This window comes from Pituophis catenifer, unplaced genomic scaffold, assembly GCF_029215685.1.
Source record: "Pituophis catenifer annectens isolate HBS135680 unplaced genomic scaffold, rPitCat1.0.hap2 SCAF_7, whole genome shotgun sequence".
Classification (NCBI taxonomy): domain Eukaryota; kingdom Metazoa; phylum Chordata; class Lepidosauria; order Squamata; family Colubridae; genus Pituophis; species Pituophis catenifer.
The window spans coordinates 62,115,546-62,127,746 of record NW_027256887.1 but is presented as its reverse complement, the minus strand read 5'-3'; the positions used below and the strand labels follow the sequence as shown (position 1 = coordinate 62,127,746).

At 43.0% G+C, this 12,201-nt stretch overlaps 1 protein-coding gene across 2 annotated transcripts in view; it reads right to left on the bottom strand.

Moving 5' to 3' along the window:
* Positions 1 to 269: 269 nt before the first annotated feature.
* The window catches only part of DMC1 (DNA meiotic recombinase 1), a 32,208-nt gene continuing 20,276 nt past the window's right edge, over positions 270 to 12,201 (bottom strand). For both annotated transcript variants that reach the window (XM_070947465.1, XM_070947466.1), the window contains 5 exons: positions 8,461 to 8,534; positions 8,236 to 8,350; positions 7,668 to 7,728; positions 4,202 to 4,318; positions 270 to 339 (listed from right to left, as the gene is read on the bottom strand). In XM_070947465.1, the coding sequence (XP_070803566.1) occupies positions 270 to 339; positions 4,202 to 4,318; positions 7,668 to 7,728; positions 8,236 to 8,350; positions 8,461 to 8,534 (437 nt within the window). The remainder of the gene's footprint in view (positions 340 to 4,201; positions 4,319 to 7,667; positions 7,729 to 8,235; positions 8,351 to 8,460; positions 8,535 to 12,201) is intronic.

Genomic DNA, 12,201 nt, shown 5'->3' with positions numbered 1-12,201 from the left:
AACTGTAGTGCATTGGTACTCTAACTCCTATGCCCTGCACAAAATTAGTGCTGTTATGAAAAGGATGATTACACATGATTGACTTGTCCTATGAACAATGTAGATATGCTCAGCAATATCAAAAGATAAGAACATTTCCAGCAATCATATTGCTGCCTCTCAATTTTAAGTTTTCTAAATTTGGAATAATAAACATAAATAACTAAGAACTAAGTAACTTTTGATATAATTTGATGGGAGTTTCTCAGTTGTTTATCACTAAGATCAGCCTACTCTTTGGCGTCTCCTATTCCTCCAGCAGTTATTGCAAATGTGGCTTCATTTTCAGGCATTTCAGGACTGAAAAAAGAAATAAAAATTAATTCTTTTACTTTCCTTTTGGAATTGTGTAAATAAATTGAGAGATACTATGCATGATAGAATTGGCTGCAGAAATCCAGAAGAACACTAGATGGGGCAAAAAGTTACTGTATGTCATATATCATTTTGTCCCTATATAGTGGTGGTATTTTTGCAGCCCAGATTTTATAAACCTATACATTATATGGAGTAGAGAGTTGGTCTCTGACAGAAAACCACTTGAAGAAACTAGAAGCATTTGAAATGTGGATTTACAGACAACTGTTACGTATAAACTGGGTTAACAAAATCACAAATAAGGTGATAAGCCGCCTGGGAAAGCAAAGGAAAATAATAATAATAATAATAATAATAATAATAATAATAATAATAATAATAATAATAATAATAATAATAATAATTTTATTTCTATACTGTCCTTCTCCTGAAGGACTCAGGGCGGTGTACAGCCTATTAAAAGCACAAGACAAACATCAATTAAAATAATTTAAAATTATTAAATAATTCGGCTCAATTTAAAACTCCAGAAATTTAAAACACCCAATTTAAAATTATTATGTTGATAGCCCGGCCTGGCGGAACAACAGGGTCTTGAGTGCACAGCGAAATACCCGGAGGTCGGAGATCTTATGTATTTCCGGGGGCAGTTCATTCCACAGGGTTGGGGCTCCCACAGAGAAGGCCCTCCCCCTGGGTGTTGCCAGCCGACATAACTTGGCCAATGGCACCCTGAGCAGACCCTCTCTGTGGGAGCGAACTGGCCGGTGGGAGGCTATTGGTGGCAGAAGTCGGTCTCGAAGGTACCCGGGTCCTATGCCATGGAGCGCTTTAAAGGTGGTGACCAACACCTTGAATCGCACCCAGAAGACCACTGGGAGCCAGTGCAGCTCGCGCAGAAGGGGTGTCACGTGGGTACAACAACTTGCGCCCATAACCACCCGCAGGGCCGCATTCTGGACCAGTTGGCGCCTCCGAGTGCTCTTCAAGGGGAGCCCCATGTAGAGAGTATTACAATAGTCCAGCCGGGAGGTGACAAGGGCCTGAGTGACCATGCGCAAGGCGTCCCGGTCCAGAAAGGGCTGCAACTGGCGAATCAGGCGAACCTGATAAAAGCCCCCCCGGCCACCGCCGTCATATGCTCTTCTAAAGACAGCCGTGCATCCAGGAGGACACCCAGATTGCGAGCCCTCTCTGTGGGGGGCAAAGATTCACCCCCAATAGTCAGCGATGGCACCTGCTGACTATATCGGGACGCCGGCAGCCACAGCCACTCTGTCTTGGAAGGATTGAGTCTGAGCCTGTTCCTCCCCATCCAGACCCGCACGGCCTCCAGGCAACGAGACATCACATCAAGGGCATCGTTGGGGTGGTCTGGGGTGGAGATGTACAGCTGAGTATCATCAGCGTACAGATGACACTTCACCCCAAAACCACGGATGATCTCACCCAGCGGCTTCACATAAATGTTGAACAGAAGGGGCAAGAGGACCGACTCTTGCGGCACTCCCCATGCGAGGTGCCTCGAGGTCGACCTCTGCCCCCCTGCCAACACAAACTGCGAGCGGTTGGAGAGGAAGAGGAAGGAGGAGAACCACCGCAGAACGGTGCCCCCTATTCCTAACCCCCTCAACCGCTGCAGCATGATACCATGGTCGATGGTATCAAAAGCCGCTGAGAGATCTAATAGGACTAGGACAGAGGAGCAACCCCTGTTCCAAGCCCTCCAGAGATCATCCACCAATGCGACCAATGCCGTTTCTGTGCTGTACCCCTGCCTGAAGCCCGACTGGTACGGGTCCAGATAGATAGCTTCATCCAAGTTCCGGGGAAGCTGTCGTGCCACCACGCTCTCAACAACCTTCGCCACAAAACGAAGGTTGGAGACCGGATGGTAGTTGGCTAATTCAGCCGGGTCTAGGGAAGGCTTCTTGAGGAGGGGCCTCACTACCACCTCTTTCAAGGCGGCAGGAAAGGCATCCTCACTCACCCTGGAGCCAGCCTCGTGTAACCTCCCGGGAGGCCAGTACCAACCAGGAGGGACACGGGTCCAATAAACACGTGGCGGCACTAATCTTACCCAGTACCCTGTCCACATCCTCGGGATGGCATCAAAGCCATTAAAAAGCGAAAGTTAGAATGTTTTGGACATGTGATGTGACACCCAGAAAAATACGGTATTCTTCACTTAATCCTCCAATGAAAAAAATGAAGGCAAACGAGGTCCAGGCAGAAGAAGAACATCATGGCTTCAAAACCTAAGGGACTGGTTTGGACAAAACTCAGCAGCACTTTTTCATGCGGCGGTTGACAAAAATAGGATTGCCAACATGGTCGCTAATGTCCGATGACGGATATGGCACAAGAAGAAGAAGAATACATTATAGTTGCTGTTACTTACCTTAAAAAATAATGTAATTTTCATTTAGCTTTTCTCATTGTAGAAGCAATTGTTACACACAAGTCATTTTGGATATTTTATATAAAGTTTATTGTCATTGTACGTATATACACAGTATACCCATACAACGAAATTCACATAACACCCAGAGACCAAGCCCAACATACATGACAATCTCCAGACACTTCACCACCCACCAAAAATTCCCCACCCCTAAACCACCCAAGCATCCACACAGCAGACCAAGTAATGCTGTCCAACAGTAAATATCCTGTTACAGGTAATCCTTGATTTATAACAGATCATTTAATAACTGTTTGAAGTTATTACAGATTTTTAAAGGATATTTATGATCTGTCCTCAAAGTTACAACAACTGCCATGCCACCAATTACCATAGGACAGCATTTCAGACAATTCTCTGCTGGCTTCTGCAGAAAACTGATGAAGAAGCTGGCAGGAAAAGTTGCAAATTGTTACCACCTAACTGGAAGATCTTCTCTCCCCTCCACATGTGAGACTGATGGGGGGGGGGAGTCCTATGATAGGCTGGAGAAATGACAGTTCCTGTCTGTACATGGAGGTCAGGGCAACTCTTGCAGTGGGCTGGAAAAGGAAGGTCAGATCTTTGTGATCTGAACTTCTTTCTCCAGCCAGCCACTAAAATTCCATTCTGCACATGGAGGGGAACTGTCTACCCTGCCTCAAAAGACAGCTTCTTTGATCTGTCCGCTTAACAATCCATGTGTTTGTCCCAAAGGCACTTTTTCAAGAGACAACTGGACTTTCTAGTTTTTCTTTGAAGACGTTTCACTTCTCATCCAAGAAGCTTCTTCAGCTCTTCAGAAAAAAAGCACCTTTGGGACAACCATGACCTGAATAACTGAGAATATCCATAGACATAGATAAATCCATGACTTGACTCTATCACTTTTTGTTTTATGACATACACTTCTTTGTAACCCAATTCTATGGCATTAAATGTTTATGTTTCTTCTGACATCGTCAACTCTAACTTCTATATTACACATTGGACAGAAGCATGCTATTAATATAGAAGTTAGAGTTGATAGAATTGGGTTACAAAGACGTGTGTGTCATAAAACAGGAAGTGATAGTGTCAAGTATAAAAGGATAATTTTGTTCTTGGTATCATTATGACTATTCTGTTGTTTTGCATAGACCCTGAGAGCTTTTGCACTGGAGACAAATTTTGTGTGTGTGTAATCATACTTGGCCAAATATTATTCTAAACTACGTATTCTATTCTATACTGTAATGTATACTATAATGTACTGTCACAACTGACAATATATTAAAGTAATTTAGTCATATTTCTTAATTTTTACATATTCGTTTAAAAACTAAAAGCCAAATGAGACACAATGATCACATAAGAGTATGTTGAAGTATAGTGTACTGTACCAGTCCATTTCTATATTACCTATCATATATCTTGGCAATACGTAATTCTCCTCTTCCCTTCCGCAAACTAATCCTTGTTGTAGAAGCATGAGCAAGGATATGTCCTCCAATGGGTTTCTTGGGGTCAGCCTGAAAGCTACATCAAATAAAGACAGAGCTGTTATATCCAAAGTGGGAAATATGGCCCTAAATTACTGAATATCTTGAAATAATATTGATATATACTGTAGTTTGCTATGAGAAACATCAATATTAACAAAATAACATTCTTTTAATTGTGTGTTTGTCTGTATGCCTTCAGGTAAGTTTGACTTCTGCACAAGTTCCTGCAGTTTGATGGTTTTAACCACTATACCAAGTACTCAGTTTCTCACTCTTTCCCCCCCCCCCACATATTACTGATCATTGGCTTTATTAATGTTGGACAAAAAGGGGCATAAACCTAAATTTAAAAATAATAACCAATCATTCCTCAGTTTATAGCACAATCTGAATACAAATTAGAATGCGTACAACAGAGCTAATGCTTAACAAAAAGAAATGAATTCTTGACTCAACATTCTTTACTATTTATAAAACCATTGTTAATTTACCCATCAACTACTATCTTTATGAAGGGAGCCAGAAGCACATCATTTGTAAGTAAGCTCTAGTAGCAAGCTTGCTCTGTATAATCTGCAATGGGAAACAAGATACTGTATGTGTCTCAGTCCCTCTCGGGATCATTGAAGGAGAATATGAATTAGTCCAATCTGAGGATCCTATAACTCTACTCTAAAAGCAAAAAGTAATTTCAAGAGCAGGACTTTTCTCCAGATGAGACAACACAAGAAGTACAGTCAGGTCCAGAAATATTGGGACATCAACACAATTCTAACATCTTTGGCTCTATACACCACCACAATGGAGTTGGAATGAAACAAACACAATGTGCTTTAACTGCAGACTGTCAGCTTTAATTTAAGGGTATGTACATCCAACTCAGGTGAACAGTGTAGGACTTAGAGCAGTTTGCATATGTGCCTCCTACTTGTTAAGGGACCAAAAGTAATGGGACAGAATAATAATCATAAATCAAACTTTCCTTTCTTAATACTTGGTTGCAAATCCTTTGCAGTCAATCACAGCCTGAAGTCTGGAACGCATAGACATCACCAGACGCTGGGTTTCATCCCTGGTGATGCTCTGCCAGGCCTCTACTGCAACTGTCTTCAGTTCCTGCTTGTTCTTGGGGCATTTTCTCTTCAGTTTTGTCTTCAGCAAGTGAAATGCATGCTCAATGGGATTCAGGTCAGGTGATTGACTTGGCCATTGCATAACATTCCACTTCTGTCCCTTCAAAAACTCTTTGGTTGCTTTTGCAGTATGCTTTGGGTCATTGTCCATCTGCACTGTGAAGCGCCATCCAATGAGTTCTGCAGCATTTGGCTGAATGTGAGCAAATAATATTGCCCAAAACACTTCAGAATTCATCCTGCTGCTTTTGTCAGCAGTCACATCATCAATAAATACAAGAGAACCAGTTCCATTGGCAGCGATACATGCCCACGCCATGACACTACCACCACCATGCTTCACTGATGAGGTGGTATGCTTAGGATCATGAGCAGTTCCTTTCCTTCTCCATACTCTTCTCTTCCCATCACTCTGGTACAAGTTGATCTTGGTCTCATCTGTCCATAGGGTCTTGTTCCAGAACTGTGAAGGCTTTGTTAGATGTTGTTTGGAAAACTCTAATCTGGCCTTCCTGTTTTTGAGGCTCACCAATGGTTTACATCTTGTGGTGAACCCTCTGTATTCACTCTGGTGAAGTCTTCTCTTGATTGTTGACTTTGACACACATACACCTACCTCCTGGAGAGTGTTCTTGATTTGGCCAACTGTTGTGAAGGGTGTTTTCTTCACCAGGGAAAGAATTCTTCGGTCATCCACCACACTTGTTTTCCGTGGTCTCCCGGGTCTTTTGGTGTTGCTGAGCTCACCGGTGCATTCCTTCTTTTTGAGAATGTTTCAAACAGTTGTTTTGGCCACGCCTAATGTTCTTGCTATCTCTCTGATGGATTTGTTTTGTTTCTTCAGCCGAATGATGGCTCGCTTCACTGATGCTGTCAACTCTCAAGATGAGAGCTGTCACTAACAGATTCCAAATGCAAATAGCACACTTGAAATGAACTCTGGGCCTTTCATCTGCACATTGTAATTGGGGTAATGAGGGAATATCACACACCTGGCCATGGAACAGCTGAGAAGCCAATTGTCCCATTACTTTTGGTCCCTTAACAAGTGGGAGGCACATATACAAACTGCTGTAAGTCCTACACCGTTCACCTGAGTTGGATGTACATACCCTCAAATTAAAGCTGACAGTCTGAAGTTAACGCACATTGTGTTTGTTTGTTTCATTCCAACTCCATTGTGGTGGTGTATAGAGCCAAAGATGTTAGAATTGTGTCGATGTCCCAATATTTCTGGACCTGACTGTAGTTGCATTGTGCTCAGTCTTGCTCAGTAACTATTATCTCATTTTCCCAGATGCTTTTTTAACATACACATTTTAAATATAAAGACTCATTTAAAGTACATATCTAGCTTGGACTTTCATTCATTTTCCTATCTGAACTGACATTAGGGTGAACTTTTTCCATAGAATCCCTTATTAGTATGGTTCAAAATAAAACGAAGTCTTCTTTAGGTCTCTAGAGTACCTTTTTCTGTGATTTAAAAATATCATTTAAGAAATCCTAGTTCTGTGACTTAAGAACAACATCAGTAATTTACCATATTTTTCAGACTATAAGACACACTTTCCCCCCCCAAAAAAGTGGGTGGAAATGTCTGTGCGTCTTATAGAGCTAATGTTGCCAAAGCCCCGCCCACCCACCAGCCCCCATTCAGCCTCTGCCTCCCAGCAATTTGCCTCCTTGCAGCAAACAGCCCGGTCAGCTTCAGCACAGCCTGATTTAGCACAAACAGCTGATTGGCGGTTGGATCTGCCATCCGGAATACCACCGATCAGCTGTTCCAGGCTGTGGGGATTGCCAGCACCGCCCATCGCTACTGCCACCCATTGCAACCTCCACATTCCCCATTTTCGACCTCCGCGCACCCCGTTTTCAGCCTCTGCACGCCCCATTTTTGGCCTCCACACGCCCCATTTTTGGCCCATTCCAAGCGGCATGGATCCCCGCTGCCTGGAATGGGCCAAAAACAGGACACACAGAGGCCAAAAATGGGGCGCGCAGAGGTGGCAATGGGTGGCAGCGGCGATGAGCAGTGATGGTGCTGATGGGTGACGGCAATCCCCGCAGCCTGGAACAGCTGATCGGTGGTATTCCGGGAGGCAGATCCAACCACCAATCAGCTGCTCTTGCTAAATCAGACTGTGCTGAAGCTGACCAGGCTGTTTGCTGTTTTTTTCTTCCCCAAAAGCTAGGTGCATCTTATAGTCCGGAGCATTTTATAGTCTAAAATATACGGGTTCTTACGTCATAGTTGCTCCAGGATCAGAGGTCATTTGATTAGTCACAAACACAGCCACATTATATTCTGCAGTAAGAAAATTAGGCCAAAAGATGGAATAGACATAAAGAGAGAGAAAAAATATTCTGCTAATATTCTTTTCACAATCTTTTGTTAAATCATTTCTAATAAACTATGCCTATAAAACTCTCCACAATATTGAAAAAGCATGAAGATCAGTTTTAATAACCCTAACAGACAAATAAAAAAGTATTATGGAAAGTTTTCTAACATTCAGACGTGTGGACATCAAATCTTTAAATTCCCTATTGCTGAGAATTCTTTCAGTTGAAATATACATATCTGGTAATTGCCAAGATTGGGAAATACTAGTTTAAAAAAAAAACAGTATCAACTTAAACCAGATCATTAAAACCAAATTAAAAGGTGTGGATTACAAATATATAGGAAGTATTACTAAAAAGATTCTATCCCTTACGTCTTTCAATCTCACTGGGATTTTCAAAAGAGAAAACAGTTTATATAAAATCATGTGTTTAATCTAAAAAGTTTCTTTTTTTTACTTTATCCCACCTTCTGATATTTTCTGAAGTCTTGAGAGCATCTGAGCAAGTTTCTGTTGCCTTTCAGCTAATTCCCCACGACCACTAAAATCCACACGAAACAGTGCCATAATGGAATCTATTATCTGTACATTAAATATCAAAAAGACATTTGTTCATGAGAATAAATATAAAAGATTAACATATTAATTAAAGGAATTGAAGCATATAATAGACAGGAGTATAAAAAATATACCAGTAGTTTGAAGATGCCAGGTTCCTCATGGAATTTGCCAGCAACATAATCAAGTAGTTCCATTTGATGCTCACCTTCCAAGGAGGAAATAGTAATAATATTTGTTTTAAATCAGAAAAAAAGAAGTACTTGCTAGATAGACCAAGATGTAGAATAGTCGAGTTCTTGTTACAACTGACATAACTAAATTTTAGTATATTTAGGTTGCCATTTTTAAAATGTTACTTTAAAATAATTCCAAAAGAAGTTAAATACTTCATAAATATTTGAAATCCTCTCTTGAAAATTCTGAAAGTATGATAATTAATATTCATTTCTAGCTGAGGTCACATTAATGTTTATATATCTAATTATACATTTTACCTAAGATTCTGCAATATTTCCATATAGAAGTCATCTGTACTGTCATGTTCAAACATTTGATGTGACTTTCCTAATTTACTTATTTACTTAATGAAATCTAATCTAAGCCTTAGTAAGGCTACACCTAGAATACTGCATCCAGATTTGGTCACCACATTACAAAAAAGATGTTGAAGAAAATGTGAAAGAAGAGCAACTAAAATGATTAAAGGCCTGGAGACAAAAACATACAAAGAACGGTTGCAGGATTTGGGTTTGGCTAGTCTAGAGAAAAGAAGGACAAGGGGGGAACATGATAGCAGTATTCCTGTATTTGAGAGGTTGCCACAAAGAGGAGAGGATCAATTTATTTTCCAAAGCGCCAGAAGTCAGGACAAGAAACGATGGAGATTAATCAAGGAGAGAAGCAACCTGGAATTAAGGAGAAACTGTTGTGGTCCGCCAGCAACCTGTGGAGCTGGCAGCGGAGTCGGACAGCGATGAGGCTGAGGTAGAACATGGGCCAGTCCTGGAGACTGGGGAAGGCCCGGATGAGGGCTCTGCGTCAGAGGCAGAGATGGGGCCAGGGCCATCGGGGAGTGAGGTGCGGACTCCAGAGCCTCCAGACCTGATAGTAGTGAGGCAGAGGAACAGGAGGAGCCTGTTCCTAATGCTCACATGAGAAGAGCTGCCAGAAGGCAAGAGCAGCTCAAGCAAAGAGAACAACTCGGGAGTAGGGCCAAGAAATGATTGGCCTCTCCCATAAGGCTTAAAACAGACCAGCAACGGCATTTGGGCTTTGCTGGAAAACAACGTTGGTAGCTTCGTCTTCTTCTTCGTCTACGTCTTGTATTTATTTTTGTATCTGTGACTTCTGAACGTTTGCCAAGAAAGGCCTTTGGCAGTTTGCCTAATTGGACAATGTTTGCGATAGGACTGAGGAATTTGTGATGGGAGGAATTTGCTTTAATTTAGTTGAACAACGCTGGGAATGAAGTAATTCTCAGCTGTTCGAATAAAGTTTGTTTGTTTTTCCACTGACTGATTTTCCTATTACTTACTTGGGCCTGGGTCACAACAGAAACTTCCTAACTGAGGACAATTAACCAGTGGAATGGCTTGCCATCAGAAGTTGTGAGTGCTTCATCACTGGAGGGTTTTAAAGAGACTGGACAGTTACTTATCTGAAATGTTATAGGGTCTCCTGCTTGAGCAGGGAGCTGGACTAGAAGACCTCCAAGGTCCCTTCCAGCTCTATTCTGATTGATTGATTGATTGATTGAAACAAGCTTGCAGAAATGTGGTTTTATCACAATAACTTAGAAAATTCAGATTAAAAATTTAAAAGAGTGTTTATACAGAACACTGTATTAGAAAAAGAAAAAAAACCCCTTATCACGTGAATTTCCTTAAGAAAACAGTCTCTTGTGTGTTATAAACAAACCAACTGAACAGAATTCATAAAGTGTAATGATATGGTTTGAAGGGAAGGCAATATAAATATTTCTTTGGGGTGGAGAAATAAACTGAAAGATAATATGTTCAGATTTTGAGAAACTTCATAACTCAATCTTATGTGAAAATTATCCTGAATATATTCGAAACAGAAACACAAATTGAAAAATAGACATAATTCCAGTGATAATCCCTTGATGCAGGAGTGGGCTGCTGGGGGTTCGCAGGGGTTTGAGAGAACCTCTAGCTAAGATTCTGTGCAGTTTGGAGAACCCCCAAATCCTGCTCCTGGCTGGCCCCACTCACCCCATCCCGCCTGTTAGATCATGGGCGATTGAAGGAAGACTCGACACAATGTAACTGTAACTCTTATTTAACTCCAGAAACAGCAATGGCTATTCCAGCCCGGGCAGCCCTTTATATAGGTAGGAGCTGTCCACGGCTACAGCCACTAACGTGCCTCCAAATTTCCCGCTCTCAGGACTAATTCCTGATTGGCTTATTTAAACTGTTACTTGATATCTAACACTCCTCCCCCCTAGTTCAGTGTCCGCCAGTCCGGGGTCTCCTAGGCTACGTAGTCGCGTAAGTAGGCGGGTCGTTTGGAGGTTCGACCGGACCTGCGCAGTTCAGTCGTCCCGGTGCCTTCGGGTTGAGAGGTTGAGGTCTGCTGCTCTCTCTGTGTGGGCTCCGGAACTCTCTCGAACTCGGTTTCCGGCGTGGATTCGCCTCCTTCTCCCGCTTTACTTAACTGTCCCCTCCAGCTCCTTTCGGCGCCTGTCACCTCCTCCGTGGTCTCAGGTACATGCTCGCTGTTATCTTATTCCGGGCTGGTGTTTGGCATGTCCAGACCTGGCGTTTGTGTATTAGCCCGCTCTGCCACTGCTTGCTTGTCTTTTCCTTCCCCCTGGTTGTTGTGCTGGGGTTCACTCCCGACTCTCATTAATCTTCCTCTGAGCTGGTCAATGTGCCTTTTCCAATGCTGGCCGTCTGTTGTTTGGACCCGGTAGGACAGGGGCCCCGTCACCTGGGTTATTGTTGCTGGTACTCAGAGTGGGTTTCCGCTCAGGTTTTTTGTGTATACTCTGTCCCCTGGCTGGAACTCCCAGATTCTGCTCGTGGAGTCAGTTGGCTCCTCTGTGCTGTACTGCGGGTGCAGTCTGTCCAGAGGCGATCTCAGCTTAGGGCCCATTAATAATTCTGCTGGGCTTCGGTGGGTCATGGCGCTTGGTGTAATGTGCTGGATGGCCAATAGTTTATCTAATTTGGCCTGAATGTCCCCTGGGCCTAGTCTCATGAGCGTCTCCTTAATAGATCTCACCATCCGTTCCACAAGACCATTCGTCGATAGTTTTTTCGGGGCGGATAACGCGTGCCTTATTCCTTGGTCAGCGAGGAACATCTCGAAGGCGTTTGATGTGAATGGTGGTCCGTTGTCAGAAACTATGAGGTCGGGAATTCCATGTGTGGCGAATAGACGTCTCAATACTTTAATCACTGCGTCTGCTGTGGTTGTTGTCATGAGTACTACTTTGAGCCACTTCGAATACGCGTCCACGATGACTAGGAACGTATTCCCTTTGCAAGGCCCTGCGAAGTCAATGTGCAATCTGGCCCATGGTGTTCCCGGGTTTTCCCAGTCGTGGACGGGGGCTGAGTTTGGTGCTGCCCTAGACTCTTGACAGTTCGCGCAGGATACCCACGTCTTGATTTCTTTGTCCATCCCGGGCCACCACACATAGCTTCTGGCCAGAGCTTTCATCCTCACGATCCCCGGGTGCCCGTCGTGGAGTAATCTGAGTGTCTGTTGTCTTAATGTGTTTGGAACAACGACTCTATCCCCCCACAACACGCACCCCCTTAGTCCTGACAGTTCATTTTGCCTCCGTTTGTATGGCAGGAACTCTGGGCTTATGTCTTTTTCTCCCGGCCACCCCTTCCAGA